The sequence below is a fragment of the Hydractinia symbiolongicarpus genome, chromosome 6, assembly GCF_029227915.1.
Source record: "Hydractinia symbiolongicarpus strain clone_291-10 chromosome 6, HSymV2.1, whole genome shotgun sequence".
NCBI classification, from domain to species: Eukaryota; Metazoa; Cnidaria; class Hydrozoa; order Anthoathecata; family Hydractiniidae; genus Hydractinia; species Hydractinia symbiolongicarpus.
The window spans coordinates 14,363,342-14,381,076 of NC_079880.1; the positions used below are offsets into that span (position 1 = coordinate 14,363,342).

The 17,735-nt window shown below is 32.9% G+C and overlaps 1 protein-coding gene across 1 annotated transcript; it reads left to right on the top strand.

The window, feature by feature from the left end:
- The first annotated feature begins 7,163 nt into the window (after positions 1 to 7,163).
- LOC130647174 (glutamine-dependent NAD(+) synthetase-like) lies at positions 7,164 to 15,769 on the top strand. Its single transcript, XM_057452937.1, has 11 exons — positions 7,164 to 7,617; positions 9,051 to 9,340; positions 9,675 to 9,846; positions 10,967 to 11,058; positions 11,481 to 11,886; positions 12,151 to 12,405; positions 13,283 to 13,514; positions 13,639 to 13,840; positions 14,293 to 14,531; positions 14,913 to 15,049; positions 15,385 to 15,769. Exons 1-11 carry the CDS (start codon positions 7,506 to 7,508, stop codon positions 15,534 to 15,536), a joined length of 2,289 nt encoding a protein of 762 aa, XP_057308920.1. The 5' UTR covers positions 7,164 to 7,505; the 3' UTR covers positions 15,537 to 15,769.
- Positions 15,770 to 17,735: the final 1,966 nt, after the last annotated feature.

The following is a 17,735-nucleotide window of genomic DNA, read 5'->3' on the forward strand; positions in this document are numbered from 1 at the left end:
TAACCTTTATATTAAACTGTAGTAAATATTTTAACTTTTTTGTCATACTACCACTACCAACACCCTCTTTATAGCTGTGTTCACTACGATTATTTGAAACTGCCAGTTAAAAGCTATAAAAGTCAACATTTTGTTGATACATTCTTTAAATTTGCATGTAAACAACCAGCATGCAATATTTGCTATTGGTAGGTCGTATTTTTTTTGTCATGTCGCACTTGCACTGGAGACATGCCAAAGAAAACTGGAAAAATACCGAACACAAAGCAAAACAACATAAAATTTTGCGCACGTGCTTTTTCTATTTAGTAGCAAAATGTGAGATTTGCTATTTATACAAAATTGATAACTTGTTTTTTTTAATTTTATTTCATTTCATTTAAAAACGTTTCGCGATCGATTCGCTTTAATTTTCGCATGAGGAGGAAAACGCATTGGAACAGAAGCAGAGGAAATTATTCTTCAACACAAAATTAATACCGACTGGTAATATTCCATCTATAAAAAAGATAGCTATTCGACACGAGTGAGTACAACGTCTATTACTTTAAGTATATTCCTGGGAACAATAAAACCTTTTACTTTAGTAGGTATATTTTAGGTATTAGGTATATTGTTTCAAATTCATCTCAGAAAAAATAAACATCGCAAATCACAAGATCCAATTTGAAGACATAGACAACGGAAAAGATAAACAGCTGACATTCAACGGAACCTCGTTTGTAATCTTGGGCGCAAAATACATATGGATTGTTGGATTGAACGGCATATTTCTCACAAACAAAAGTGAAACGAAGCATTGCGAAACAAAGTCAGTGATTGTTATGCATATCTTCTTAAATCCGAAAATAATAGTGTTTAATTTAAAATGGAACCTTTTCCAACCGTTAAAGGTAAAATGTTGCGTTGCCGAAGAAAATCTACAACGGTTGAATTATTTTTGCTCCTGTAGAATGCCATACTGCAGAAAAAATAACAATGAAGACAAGGATATGGTGGAATGCAACAAATGTCTGGAATGGTTCCACAGAAAATGCAAAGACATGCCTCACTATGTTTTTGAAAGGAGTTATTGCAAAACTGATTTTGTTTCAGTTGCAATAATTGACTTCAGCCTCACATTTATACTAACTGTTATTATTTGGTTATTTAATTTTAAAAACTAACTAAATTATGTTAAGAAAAAAACAAAATTAATTTGCGATTTTTTTCTATATCCCATATGACGCACGGGGGCCGTAATAAGCAAAGAAAGCCTGAGAAGGGGAATGAAATGTGGACGTATTTTCGAGTATTTTTGGCTGATTTGGATAACTGCTTTGCAGTATACTGGCTGACCTTGAATTACTATTTTTTAGCAAAAATTTGAACCTACCAATCGACTCTTGTAACTAATGTTTTCCCGTTTGCTCATAACTTATCTCGTTTTCATGTTATTCTGCATTTTTGCATGCATATTCCGCGGAACCATATGGATATGGATATAGGTATCTTAGTATATTGCGATGTTGAAAATTTGTTTATGAGTACTAACATTTATTATAACTACAATACACCTTTCCCGAATTTAAATTATCGATTACATCATCGGCATGAAAACGAGGCACTTCTTAGTAAACTTTGTAAACACTAAAAATACAGCTGGTGAATGTGATACTTTTATGCGTTGTGAATGATCTTTTATTGTGTATTTTTCTAAAGGATTGCAGGTTTTTCTTAACGAAACCACTTATAATGTATTTAAAAACATACTTGTCTTGTAAAAGAAGAATATGTATTTGTGATGGCGAGTAGCAATCAGAAAGGTCAGCAAGAAATTTATCATAATTTAATTTATCCAGGTATATCAACCTCTCGGCCTGGTAACTCTTGTTGCGTACTGTTATGCAAAAGTTCTACTCTTAATAAACCCAGAGTTAAACAGGCATTGGAATGTTTTCATTTCCATCGGATCCAAGTTTGAGAAAACAATGGGTAAGCATCATTTCAAGATATCGTAGAAGGGGAGGTGTGATGTGTTCACAGTAAACAAGAACACAAAAGTATGTGAAGTCCACTTTGAAGTACACTGTGTAAAATTAGGTTTTGGTTGTAAACGGAAAACATTAATCAATGGCTCTGTGCCATATATATTTACGTTCAAACAAAATAATACAAAACAAAAAAGGAAAAGTCCGAAAAAAGAGCACTTCCTGTAGTAGTCGAAACAGATTCTGAAAGCACATCACTGAAGAACAACCTGGTTTTATCACTCCTGATGAATTAGAAACTATCAAAACTGAAAATTCAATGTTAAAAGAAAAACTAATTGATGATACTATAAACGACTTTACTGAACAGCTAGCTGTGTGTGTAATGTTGATTTAATTTACCCCAATCTTTTGGGATTAATACAGGATTTACATCAATAAACTCATAGGGTTGTGTTTCGTTATGTTTTGATTTATTTGAAGTATTTGATATATTAATATTAGTAACAATCTTGATGGTATGTTCTAAACGGTAGTAGTTGGTGTGACAATGTAGATCGAACAAGAAAGTTCGCATATTTAATGTTGTTTTTTCTTTTTCGTGTACTGTCAATACAATGAGCAAAACCAACCCGTTTGTCAACCATAAGCATATCTTCTTGCAGTTTTAATATTCTTGGATTTATGTTACACAAACTATCATTAATTCTAGGATCATATAACGTTAGATGGATACCTTTTTGTCAGCATTACTTTTTACAGGGCTGAGCATAACTAAGTCTTTAAAAATTCTGTTTTTACTTGGAGCAAATGTAGTTGTTGATGTGAAAATGGTATCAGCAGATATGTATAGTTCATCCCTAAACTTTCTGCCACGCTCTAAAGTCTTAATAATTGCCACACCGTGCTGTTTACCACTATTTTGTCGATGCATTTCAATTTCTTTTATCGTGAACGGTGGCATTCCCTCCATGTTTTCCCTCACGCTTTTTCTTCAGTTTCATCGAAGACTAAATCTGTATTTTCCTCAATTATTTTAAGCAAAATATCTCTCATAGTATTGTCTTCCTCCATGTTTATATGAACGCGAATAATGTTTACCAAGATTTGCCTCGTTTTCATGCACGCAATATTATACAAAATATAAATTCGTGAAAGGTGTATTATAACTGTTTTTGTTATCCAAATTAATTAATGAATATCCATAAATGTGACTCGGTTTGCTCACACAGCCTGTGTCTTCACGAAAACAAGTTGGTTTTTGTACAAGAGTGGGTGTGGATGAAATATAAGATTTCAAATTTTACAGAGTTTACAGATTTTCAACAAAACCAACAATCGTTTCGAATGATTTAGAAGTATTTTATTCACGTTCCAATTGTTTGTAAACTAAAAAATATAAGTTTGCTAAATGCCTAACATTCGCTAATACTAACTAATTAGATTTGCTTTTAACGAGGTCTCTGAAATTAAAAACTAAAAAAGATTAAATAACGCAAATAACGTGAATATATATAAACTTCTAAAATCTTATCACTAGCTGATTCAGAACCTTTCGCAACATATGCCTGAAAAACTAAGAACTGTATGCAGCTTGATACTACACAGCACCTGGTTTATCATACGATGCTTTGTTCAAGACTACATTGATAGAACTAGAGCTCCTATCCAACATCGTTGGACTATTATTTTTTGAAAACTCAAATCTATTTGTTATCCATCTGCTCCAAATAAAACAAACTTTTAACAAGCCTGTCTACGTTGGAGCGTGTATCCTTCACATATCTGAATTGCTGATGTACGACTTCCGCTACAATGTGATGAAAAAATACAACGATAGAGCAAAAGACGACGTGTATCTCAATTTACACCTGTACAGCTTCTCTAACTATGACAAAGAACCTTCAAACTACGATGATAGAAATAAAAATGTGAGAGAAAAGTTTAAAGATAAGAAAATTATGAAAATGTTTGTTGGTCTAAGATCAAAATTATATGTGTTTGAGGTTGATAAAAACAAAAGTAAAAAGAGAATGATAAAGAGGTGCCACAAGAAAACTAGTGTGTATGAAGACTATTTAATTAGCTTAAAAGGTAAAAGGGAAGGAAGTGAACGTCATTAAAAGCTGTCCTATTCTGGAACGATGATAAACGATTTGTCAGAGATAAAAAATATAAATATGCGACTGCGCAACTATGCCTCCTGATGAGCAATAGCACAACTTTTCAGATAAATCAGCGATAAAGTCCCATGTAAATTGAATTTTCCTTCAAACTAAAAATCTAAAAACTAAGAAGTTCAAGTTATCCGAAAAAATTAGTCTCAGGGGGTGGGGGGGGGGGGGGGGGCTTGTGTAGGGATGTTTATGCCATGCTAATGCTTGTCTATTCTATAGTCCAACGTGTTTCCTCAGATTGGCTGATATTACGACTTTCTATAAGTCTCTTTGCGACACTGTATTGTGCAAAATATCGTTTCTGTTTGTGCATGGACATGTAACCAACATCAAATCTTGTCTACTTCATAAAACAACGTTTTCCTCAGCTTGGCGGGCATTAGGACTTTCGCCTGTTTATATTGGTTAAGGCGACAAAGAATATTATCACAGTTGTGCGGAATAATGTGGCATAGAGGTTATGGCCTATCTACAAAAAAAATGTATTTGGTATGTAGCGATAGAGAGTATTATAAGGGTAATATGCAATATTATATTACGTTAGTTATGGCCTATCGACAGAAAAAATATGTATTTGTTATGTAGCGATAGAGAGGATGTCGGATAATGAGGGTTTATCTGTCAGGTTCATTTGGAGTATCTCCAATGAACGTCGGTCGGACTTTTTATGTCGATAAAGTATGAAGGGGGTGCTAATTATATGTTGTACGTCGTGTTTCGGGACCACTTAGCCCGGTGCTAAATGAAGTCAGGTAAAAATGGCTGTCAAAGTAGCGCGTGTTGTTTTGTTAAATTTTGCTTGAAAGCTTGATATTTTATTCGTTTGGTTGCTATAGTAGACTCCAAATAAACCTTAGTTAATTTTAGTTAGGCATGGTAGAAAGGTACATATAATGTTCAGCTACAGTATAATTCAGCTGCTGCGCAGGCCCACTGCTCTGGTTTCTAAGGAAGGTAGTTTCACTGACTTAGCTTTATTTATGTGGTTGGCCATGCTAATTTTGAGGGATATAGCTACCATGTCAATTGTTACCAGAAGGCACCACAAATGCAGTTCTATAGTGTTTAAAGCTCCTATTTAAGCTTACAGAAGCCTCTCCGAAATTTTTTACTTGCTTGTGTTACTTGTATTGACTTTCATGAGATCATCAAGGTGACAATGGGTTGTCGCCTTTAGCAAATCTTCTCACTCCAGGATTCCAGCCTGAAATGAATGTAAAGGGCACAGCTAACACTCTTTCGTGGTCCAAGTATTGTACCATGTCCACAATACTGTTTGAATAAGAGTTGTGTACGGGGATCATCAGGGATCAATGACACAGGAAATTATCTAGCTGATTTTTGAAGCAACTTGTAGTACATTGAGTGATTTGTCTGATCTCTTTCGGCATTGGTTGAATAAACGAGATCCATTGGTTCGGAAGCTGGTAAATTTCAGGGATTGGATAGGTTTGGGGACTTTTGAGGTTTTTGATTCTATTAACAGGAACCCTTTTCTGTTAGATGATTTTACAATTATGGGCACAGAAAGGTTAGAAACTAGATTTTCAAGGATTTCCCATACATAAATAAAACAGTATAGTTCTCTTCTACGTTGGAGAGAGTACAAGTGGAAGTGACATAGAGCATTGGTAGCTACATGATAGTCCTTATGCTTATTGTATTTTTTTAATGTAGTTACGCTGTTAGTCTTCTAATTGATTTCACCTGTTTTCATTGGTGATCATAACTGTGAGCAATAGTCCACTCTAGGGATGAACCAAGGATTTCCAAAGAGTAAGCATTGACTGGGCTTGTCTGGTGAGGAAGTTCCGTAATATTTATCCAATAAACTTTTACGATAATTCAATTGTACATGCGTTCCTACTGCTCTCCATCGTTTTACAATATCGGAAAAAAAGGAGGTAAAAATCGTGTTTTTATGAGAGTTTGTTAGAGACGAAAGCGTGTTTTCTCCAGTTTTTTAACTTCCGACGTATTAACTTCTTTCAAATTTTCTGGAAACGTTAATAATAATAAGGTACAACTTATGTGTACTTTTCATTAAAAACAAAACACGGCAAGAAAAGTTATCACGAAAAAACGTGTTTTCTCCTTAATAAACTCTTATAAAAGTGTGATTTTTACCTCCTCTGATCGTAAAATAAGCTGCGATGAAGTGTTAGTTTTCCCGAATTATCGTGAAGGTGTATTAGTTTTCTGACAGTTTCAGTAAGTTACAGGATGTGTTCAGAAAAGGTGCAAGTGTTGCTCATTATAACACCGAGGTCTTGAACATGCAACTTTGATGGAATTGGCAAACTTAATTGATTTAGGTATTGATAGTCTGTGTGAAGTTCCATTTTACTATATTGAATAAGCTCAAACTTGGAGTTATGGAATGACATGTTATTCTGCTGAGCCCATTGATAAACTATATATAAATCTATCTGTAGATTTTGAGAATCTAAGCAGCTTCTGATTCGACCACCAATCCGTGTATCATCTGCAAAGCTTTGTAGCAATGATGTTGAGATACTGAGTCTATATCTCCAATTAGTATTAGGAACAGTAGGGGTCCCAACACTGATCCCTGAGGGACACCAGACAGTACAGGCATTGGCTTGGATTTAGTGCCATTAACTGTAACAGTGTGGTGTCTATTGGTGAGAAATGAATGGATCCATTTGACAATGTTACGACTGACTTCCAGGTTGGCTAGTTTTGCTAAAACAATCTGAAAGTCGATTTCTGTCCAGAACTACTGACTTATGTGTGATGAACACCTGAACTTACTGAACATGAGTATGTATCCAAAAGTTTACCAGCACCTATCAAGATGTGCATATTTTACATGGCTCGTCTCACAAATATCGGGATATCATTACTAGGAAGCAAAATGGCCAAGCTTGTTGGCCGACTTTTTGAATAAAATTTGTTCTTTTTTGTGTGATAACTTCAAAACTCGTCTGAATTATTCCTGAAATGCCTACAAATTCATTAACTTTTTTTTCTGAATTCTAAAATTGTTGAAACAATTTTCAAATTTGACAACAACACAAACAAAAAGAGTCAGTTTGTAGAAAATCATTTTAAAGAAAGTAAACTTGCTATATACATAGTTAACATGCTTCCATAGTCATGTTGCCATGTATAATGTTGTTTTGATGGTTAGATATTCATGTATTCTCTGTGCACTCCTCCCCAAGTTTTTCTCCCTCAGCAGTTCAGAAATTTTATTTTAATACCAATTTTGTGATATTTTTATTCACAAAAGAAGCATTGTGTTGCATTGTTGATCAAGTAAAGTGTATAACTGTTCTCCAACATGGTATTATATTTGTTACATTTTCTTTATAGGTATAATATATAAAGAAAAATGGGTCGCAAAGTTACATTGGCTACATGTTCATTGGCACAATGGGCATTAGACTTTGAAGGAAATCTAAGAAGAATATTAGAAAGTATACGGATTGCAAAGGAACGTGGTGGTAAGTTATAAATGCATTATTTGCTTTACTGCCTACAACACAGAATCTGTTGGTGAAAAACACCAAGACGTCAGTAAATACAAGAAAGTGAAAAAAAGTCTCACAGATCATCAATTTGCACGCAAATAAGTTGTTATTGCAAATTTGAATTTAATTTAAGTTAAACGATTGCATATTTAGAACAAACATTCTGGGATAAAAACTCCAGTTTGCCAGCTTGACCCAAATATCTATAAAAACTTGGATTGCTAAAACTCTTAATACAAGCATTGCTACACAACTGTCAATAGTAAATGGATGTGTTTTAACATAAGCTGCATGTAATCCCAGATGTTGGGACTTGTGCAACTATGGGTACTACTTCTCCCTGCTGCAGAAATTGTTTTGTTAAAAGAAATGTGCCTTTGGATATGTCCAGCAAACGTAGATTACAAAAGAAAAACAAAATCAATATTTAATATAAACTGTAACAAAAATGTTTTCCTTAAAAAATTATTATTTTAAAAAAATTGGTCATAACTATTTCAACTGTTTTTTTCCTCAAAAAATTATTCTTATGCCCGATGAAAGAAGAACAGAAAAAACCCAGATAAACATCAACAACTTTTAATGTTAACCATCTACTTTGTATGAAATTGTGAAATGGGTTTTTCACTATTATCAATAGATGTAATAGCAACATACTTTACGCAGTGTCAGCATCTTATATGAATATTGTTAGTCAAACTAATTTTGTAAAATAAATTTCAATGATTTTATACATACATATACATAGTTCATTATTTTATATTATTATTATTCTTTTTTTGTTAGGCAGAAGAACCAATGTATATAAGTTGGGGCCAAATAAATTGTTATTATTATTATAATTATAAATAAAAAAGATCCACTTTAATACAAATGTCTGTTACATATGAAATGCATTAGTGTATTTTCGTCATTTCAAGTTGTGATCTAGCCCATCGATAGGTTTAAATTTCAAATTCTTTTGCTAAGTAGGTTGCAACCATTGCTTGTTTCTTAGTCACTAAAGACTTTTTCCATTTGACCGCATTTCTTACTATAGTGCAAAAAGCTCACAAGCTTTTTTGTTGGCGTATGCGTACTTAGATAAAATCTTTAATTTTACCAGTGTCTACACGCTTACTAAAACAACTTTTCAGCGTTTTCCGCTATAGCAGAAAATGTAGTAAAATGTAAGAAAACCTTTAGTACAAAAGAAGGTCCGTCAGTCTCACCTCTTCAACTAAAAAGCCTTAAAAATTATTTAGATTTCAAAGTAGTAATCATTACTTTAACATAAATTTATTTCATGAGCTAACTAAAGGCTAACTAGTTGTAAATTTAATTTATTCTGAAATAATAATAAACCATGGTTAAATATGCAGAAGTTCTTATATTTATGAAAACTTTCTTTGGGTCTTTTACTTTAGCATGCTACCGTCTGGGGCCTGAGTTAGAAATACCAGGTTATGGATGTAATGATCACTTTTTGGAAAGTGATACGTTGCTGCATTCATGGGAATCGTTGGCATGTATTCTTGAGAACCCTGTTTGTGACAATATCATTGTTGACGTTGGCATGCCAGTGGCATATCAGCATACAGTTTATAATTGCAGAGTGATTATGTTAAATAAAAAGATTCTGCTTATCAGACCTAAAAAGACATTAGCCATAAGTGGAAATTACAGGGAGCAACGATGGTTTTCACCATGGTTAAAGGTAAAATTATGACTACAATGATTCATTACTTGTTGTGTACATGGCTAAATACGGTCCTAAAATTAAAAATCAAGTTTGGTGTTAATTTTGTTTGAATTATATAAAACAATACCCATTTTCGTTAGCATAAAGTTAAAACAATAATAGGTTGTTTGAAGTTAGTTTCGAAAAAAGTGTTATAGTGGGTAAGAATTTAAAAAAAAATTTAGTACCAACTGGATTATATTTAAATTTTATCCTGTGTTTACCAGCCACAACTTTGTGTTTTAATGGATGCATTTAGCAGATACTTGTAAAAATAACAGTATATGCATCCAAGTTTATATGTTCTTAGGATTACTGTTTGGAGGAAGTCCATCTACCACCCTTGATTACGAAAATAACTGGTCAGACAAAAGTTCCATTTGGCGAGGCAATCATTGCTACATTGGATACAGTTATTGGTTATGAAATATGCGAAGAACTTTTTTCACCAAACTCACCACACACAAACATGGCCCTTCAAGGTAACCTTTTGATGCTTTGATGCTTTTTCTTTTGTTAATTTTCTTTTAATAGTATTAGTCTGATAAATTGTGTCTAAATTCCTCAAAGTGTAATAAAAATAAGTATTTGAGAAAACGTTTTTATTGTTTATTCCAGTTTAAGTTAAGGCAAATGTTAAAGTTAACATGTTACCCATGTACCTTTAAAGCGCAAAATAATGACCAATCAAATTAAAGAAGCAAATGCTGACATGTGAACAAAGATTCTTGATTTACATTAGCAATTTTTGTCAACATGGTTTTTTTAAGTTGGATGTAACTTGAACTTAAAGTTTTGCTGTCATTTTCATTCCTAATTTAACGGTTGTTTGGGTATGTTAGCGTGCAGTTACTAAACAAAAAATAAATTATGAAAAACAAGTTTGCCGACCGGAAGCAGGCAAATAGCATTTTACATTAGAAAATTATGCCCCTGCTAAATAAGTTAATTAAAAAAACTGAATTGTTATCAATTTAATCTTCTTATGTAACCTATATTTTTTTAATATCACAAAAAATCTATAGTTTTATATTTTTGATACTTAATAGAGCAGCAACCCTACTCTCATGACAGATTTTTGCCATCCTTACTGCCCCTAGCACAACACTTCTTTTGTGATGGCTGAAGCGAATAATGTATAATTTCAATATATGATGTACATTTGTCATTATGTGATGTCATTTCATTATTCTACATTGCCTTACTTAACCCTAACCCTTTTATAAGGTTTTTCAAACCATAGATTTTTATGATTACGAATTGTTACATAAAAATGTATTTTCAATGAGTGAAATGTTATCATGATATAATCCACTGTTTTTGCTAAGAGATCTGTTGCGCATATGCACACCAAATTAAATTTATAGAACCAATGTGTTCAATGATAACTGCTAGCTTTTATAATAGACCTAATCTAATGTAGAAAAAACAGTATTTAAGAACATGTTGCTACCAGGTACAACATCCCTCAGTGCCGGTATGTAAAATGCCAGGGTGGAAAGGAACTGAAACCCACTTTTAATTATAAACAGTGAGTGTCGTTCAATGAGGTGAAGACATAACGCTTCTCTACAAACTCACTACAGGTGTTGCTTTTTTTAGGTGTAGAATTATTTATGAATGGAAGTGGATCTCACCATGAATTAAGAAAATTAAGTTTAAGAGTTGAACTTATAGCTCAAGCTACGAAGAAGGTATCAATTTACTCTGTCATGAACTAATTTAAAATTTGTTTTTTTTATTAAATTTTCATTTTTAAATTAATAAGGCTGTGGTTTTTAAGTTTTTATAATGAAGTTGTTTTAACTACTTCAAGTTAAGAGTGAAATCCCCAGGAAAATGGACGTGAGCATGCACAGTTTTATTTGTTTTAAAAATATTTTGCTTTAAACTTTTAACCACTTGGCACGCAATAAAAAAACTGTAAATATATGAATTCAAGATAAATGTTTTGTTTTTAATACAGTGTTTTTAACAGTGTTTGCGTTTTAAATTTGTCACATATTTCTTTGTTTCTGTTTTAAATCTAGAAGCTATTTCACAGCAAGTTCACTAAATTTGCTTTGTGAAAAAGTGCCTTTAGGTATGTATCCTTTTCTTTTTTTCCTTATATTAGAATGGTGGTGCTTATTTATATGCAAACCTAAAAGGCTGTGATGGAGAGCGGGTATACTATGATGGTTCAAGTATGATATTTCAAAATGGTAGTTTAGTAGGGCAAGGAGAACAATTTTCGTTAGAGGAGGTTGACGTTGTTATAGCAACAGTTGATTTGGATGATATTCAAACTTACAGGAGGAGTCCGTTTTATGGAATCCAAGCAAGTACGAGTCATGTTTACGAAAAAATTGAAGTGGACTACACCTTGACTCATCATGATAGTTTGTGCATTGCTGCATCTCCTGTTATACAAGCAAGAATATATAAGCCAGTGGAGGAGATTGCTTTAGCACCAGCTTGTTGGCTTTGGGATTATTTACGTAGATCTGGATGTTCAGGATTCTTCTTACCTTTGAGTGGAGGTATGTAGAAGTATCATTTTTAAACAAAATTAATGTCTTGGCAGTGTTGTGATATAATTGTGTTTTGCTGACTTTTTTCTTATTACAATGTGCATGGATTGATAAAAAAAATCAGTACGTCTTTAAACCAAGATTTTTATTGCAGTTTTTTTTCTGTTATTTTTGTAGTTATGTCTTGAAATTAACTTAACGAAGAAAAACATTTTTTTCTTTATTGTATTTAGATCCAGCTATTGAAATTGCAAGATAGTACTTTTTTTTTAGGTATTGATAGTTCTTCAACTGCCTGCATTGTTGCTTCAATGTGTCGCCTCGTTGTTTCTTCTGTTAAAAGAGGTAACATTCAAACTTTAAACGATATACGTAAGGTTACTCAAGATCCATCATATATTCCTGGAGATGCAAAAGAATTATGTAAAAGAATATTTGTCACATGTTACATGGGTACAGAGAATTCATCTTCTGAAACGAAAGCAAGAGCTCAGCATTTAGCCAATGATATTGGAAGTTATCATTTAGGTACGTAGGGTAATGCTGACTTTGAAGGATTGAATGTGTATGCAGAAACATTTTTAACTAGTTTGTGCACTCATGTGTTTAGGATTGTAAATAGGGAAAGGGATAAAAAATGAAATTGTGTGATTTTACAAAAACAAGAAGAAAACAAAAAAATATTAAGATTTTGATGTGAGATAAAAACAAATTATGAAAATCAAATTGTAAAAATTAATTTTTGAGGAGTGAATTTAAGGTTTAAAATATTTTGTTAAGAAAACATCTTTTATACGTACAAAAGGTTTTGTTTGTGATTTAAATATTATTTTTCCAAGTAGTTAATTTGAAAGCTTAAAAACATGTTTTTAAGCGAACATTTTTTTAGTTCTAAAGTTTTAATTTAGAAATCATTTTTAAGAAAATAAAGTTTTTGCACTGGTAAAGTTCATTCGAAAGCTATAAAATTATATTCTGAGGAAACATTTTCCGTCCCTTCGGAAAGTTCTAAAATTTGCAGAGTTCCAATGTTCCAAAACTTTAAAATGTATGTTCTTGAGGAAATACTTGTAAGGATTCTTTTTTAAAGAGGTAATTGCAAGATAATTAGGCGTAGCAGACAATATCAACTGATATCCTTTACCATACCCATTAATTTGCATTTCTTTACGTCAAATTGAAAACTCAAAACATTTTTGAATCTATAGAAAGATCGTTAGACATTAAAATACTGCTGATCGTAAATAAAATTGCTGAAACAATACAGTTGTTACGTCATTGTCTATTAAAAATAATTTTTTGAGGAAACACTTTTCTAACAATATTTTGTTAAAAAAAACTCTGTGGATACAACTTTCAAGCCAAAGGTTATATTATATTTTGTTCACTTAAATATGACTTCCAGGAATCGTTATTGATACAGCCATACAAGCTATCATTAAAATTTTCACAACTGTCACTGGTGAAACTCCACGTTTTCGTGTAAATGGAGGTTCCGATCGAGAAAACCTCGCCCTACAGAACGTGCAAGCTAGATCTCGAATGGTGATGAGTTATTTCTTTGCCCAGCTATCTTTGTGGTCTAGAGGATTGCCTGGTTCCTTACTGGTTCTTGGCTCTGCTAATGTAGATGAAAGGTAAAAGAGAATGTCTGTTGCTTTAGATATCCCTAAAGTATTTCTTATTATCCTTCAACTTAAGTATTTTTAATTAACAGTAAATGTTAAATTTGAAAAAATCTTCCCTGTGTTTTTTTTTCAGTCTTCTTGGATACATGACAAAGTATGATTGCTCGAGTGCTGATCTCAACCCAATCGGTGGTATAAGTAAAATTGACTTAAAGAAATTTGTTTTTTATTGCGTTGAAAAGTATAATTTCACTTCTCTCATTGGGATTCTCGGAGCTCAACCAACGGCTGAATTGGAACCTTTGAAAGAAGGGCAGGTACAACAGACAGACGAGGTGAGTTAAGCTGGAGTTTTACTATTCCCAGAAAATGGCACTAAGTAATAATAATATCACAATTTAATTGGTTCATGTAATTATATTTTAGCTTTGATCTTATATCCATACCTGTTAAAATTGAAATGATTTAATCGGATCGGGATATTAAGACTTTTCGACCAATCAGGTTTTGACTACAGTTCTTCTTTTTTTGAAGTGCAGCTAAGGACTTAGGTTACTTTGACCTGGTTTTTACTTAACTTAAGAAAGCTTGACCAATATTATAATAGCCACTGACTCCCTGTTTCAGTCACGAAGTAGTTAACCTAATCCAGGTTCTCTACGGTTTGGTTTCCGATGAGAAAAACGATTAAATTGTTTGTCTCTTTGCTTTTTTTTTCTGTTTGTTTGTTTTTTGTATATCCGAGAAATTCCTCATACGTATGTTTTTTTTAACTTTTATTTTCCAGGAAGACATGGGTTTAACATACGAAGAATTATCTGTGTTTGGTCGTCTTCGTAAAATACATAAATGTGGCCCGTATACGATGTTTACGAAACTGTTAAGCGAATGGGGCTCGCGTTTGTCCTGTACAGCAATAAGTGAGAAAGTGAAACTGTTTTTCAAAAAGTATGCAATCAATAGGCACAAGATGACTGTGGTCACACCTGCTTATCATGCCGAATCTTACTCTCCTGATGATAATAGGTAAATATGACGTAGTAGTGGGTATTTGTGTCGCAGTATAGTCGAAGAATGTTTTGGTAAAGCTCCCTTTTGATGTCTATTTTAGCAGAATGTAGGTGATGATGTTTCGTGATTTTGAGAATTTCGGGAAAGAATGTTTTTTGTCGAAATCTGCACTGCATTATGTTCGCGCGCTTTTAAAACTGTCTAATATGAGTTCAATACTGTTTTTTTATATCTCGATTTCAGCGCGAAATACCAATGTTTACCAAAAAATTAGTTTGTTTTTTGTGTTTGTCAAGAAGATGTGAAAAGTAGCAGGATTCTTCTTTTTTAACTGGCTCTACTACCATGATTATCCTAATATATCGCTGACTTTATATATCGCTATATTCATCCTAGGTTTGACCTCCGACCATTTTTATACCGCACAAGTTGGCCATGGCAATTTCGCAGCATCGATCGTGCAGTTGCTACAGCTACTAAAACTTTCGCAGCAACTCCAGCTGAACGTCAACATAACAACACCCGTACGTTTGGTAAGTAATTCTGATCACTTAGTTTTCGCGGGCATACATACGTGTCAAAAAAAATATATGCCCTGCATCGTTTTTATTACGTGCAGATCACAAGTTGTTGCAGAGTTGTTAGCATTAAACATCGTAATGTCAGCAAACATCATTTACTAAAGCCGATTAGAGTCCGTAATTGTTGCTCAAAACTTGCTGTGCAACTGTTGTAGAAATCCTCTACAACGTTTGTTGACACCTCTTGTGTTGCTTTGTTGTACAACACGTGTTGCCAATAACTTGGTAACGGGACTGTGCTCAACAATTCCCTTATATGTATAGTTTTTTGGGTTTTTTTTACTTAGAAACAGTTTCAGTGTCTTCTTCGAATGATTTACCAAGCCTGCATGAACAACATCAATCTATGAAGTCACACGACCTACCCACGATGGCGTCCATTGAAACAGTTGAGAAAGAAGCCAATATGAGGAAAAGAATAAAACTGGAAGGACATTGATGTTGTTTCCTGTTGCGTATCAGGAGAGCCAGTTTAGACGAACATGTAATTTTATGAACCAACCGGTAAACAGTATTGCTCGCCATTATCGAGTTAACCGCGGAACCTCTGAGAATAATCGACAACTCGAGCGAGTGGACTCATGTTTAAATTCACCAATATGTATAGAATTTTTTTTATTTATGCAAATATTTATTTCGGATTTTAGAAGAAACGTTGGCTGTCGCGTACAAGTGTGATATCGTATTTTACTAAAACATTGGCTTATTCGAGAGGGGCGCTTTAAACGAAAGGGGCGCTTAAAACGAAAAAGGCGGTTAATAAAAAATATTGATTACACCACTTTTTAATCTTTTACCACATTAAAACAACTAAGGCCATTCTTTCCTGAAATGTGTGTAAATACGTTTAAAACTCATTTTTAGTGGCTATGTCATCATATAAACGCCTCCTTTTTTATTGAACGCCCCCGATCAAACTGAAATTTTATATATGGTTTAATAACAACAAGAAAACCAGTTGGTTTGAGCACACAATCCAATCTTGTAAATCAACCAAAATATGATCATGAAAACCTGTCGATGCAAGAAAAAGAACATATGCAGGAATATGAAATAGACTTCATAAAATGAACAATTATTAATACACTATAATAAATATATACAACATTTTTCTCATTAAACTCTGTTATATTAGAAATAAATGAGCAGAAAAAACTTCTGTTCATCCCATGCATTCTTACATTGGGCATTATGGCATAAATTTTAAAAATTTGTGTGGTGAAGGGTAAATATTATAAAATATTCAAATAGTTTATAAAACGACAGAAGTTAATTTCTAAATTTATAATTGTAAAGGTCATACCATTTCAACATCACTCTATAAGAACTACTCAAGGATTATTTTAATGAATTTATAGGTATATACCATTTGCGTATGTTAGCACAAGAAGCAAATATAAACAACAGATCGACAGATTAAAAAAATCCAGTTAAAAGTTAAAATGCCAATTTCATTGTTATAAAAATAATCTATAAATAAGGAATTTACACTACATGGTCCTGAATCTTTGAAAAAATTAAGCCCCTATTTATGAAGAGGTGACTGGGTAAGGAAGCGGTGTGTTTTCCTTCAAATCATACTGACTACCCTGAAAAATACGGACCTGTTAATGAATTAAAAGTATCACGTGACATTTCCCGCCCGGGAAAATTCCTGAGCAAGCGCAAAAAAGAAGTGAACCAAATCTTCTTTATAGCTATATACAATTTAAAGATATAGCTACATATACATGCATGGTTCCATTACTTCAAAATTTAGCTAAATAAATCAGCAGGATTCTCTGGTGTTATTTCAACTTTACATCATATTTCTAAATGTATCAAAAGACGATCAATACCATCGCAACATTTTTCTTCTTGTATATATATAAACAAATATTCTGCTAAAGGATTACCTAATGTTTTTTTGTAAAAATCCAGTGAACTGCACATCACGCATCGATATCAAAGGGTTGCCCAAACAATAGTAATTTGAATATATTTTTACTGCGCACTGAGATAAGTTCTATCTGTCTCTATTTCTACTTCTATGAAAAACAAGGTTTTGTAAACATTCTTGGTACGGGGGAACGTAATACACTTAATGCAACATAACAGATTTAATTGTGGCAACCAAAAAAACACTTCACTAAAAGCTATGAAGCAGCTAGTTAGCTAAATAAACTCTTAGGAAAAAATATTGCAGTATGCGAAAATAATTTTAAAATGTTTGCCATGCAACGACAGCAAGAAAAATGGCAATGGAGGATCTGGGACTTTGTTGTAATGTCGCCAACACACACCTTTTTATATGCAGCAAGGAAACTGCTAACTAAGCAGATTATGCTAATTCTCTAATTTAAGTGTAAGACGAGGCTATATATAACATTATTTTAAGATCTCAGTTCATCCCCTTTTGATACACAAGCACTAAATCTATCATTTTACCTTCCTAAATATAAGGCTATGTACATAATTTAGAAAAAGCATGGGAAAGATTGGTTCTTTTTTACTTATTTAAGCGATTTTCTATAGGTGATTCAAGCCACGTATGCTTTAAAAATGGTGAAAAACAAATGATTCGCAAAAATAGGATTCCATATTTTGAAATTTGTTAGCTTAATTAGGCATTCGTCATCCCAATTAGGCTAGATTATTC

Bases quoted from the DNA above. Each gene is read 5' to 3' on its own strand.
- LOC130647174 (XM_057452937.1), top strand. From the start codon at position 7,506: ATGGGTCGCAAAGTTACATTGGCTACATGTTCATTGGCACAATGGGCA. The intron at 11,059-11,480 runs GTATCAATTTAC...TCCTTATATTAG, and splicing joins TAGCTCAAGCTACGAAGAAG to AATGGTGGTGCTTATTTATA. The intron at 13,841-14,292 runs GTGAGTTAAGCT...TTTATTTTCCAG, and splicing joins AGGTACAACAGACAGACGAG to GAAGACATGGGTTTAACATA.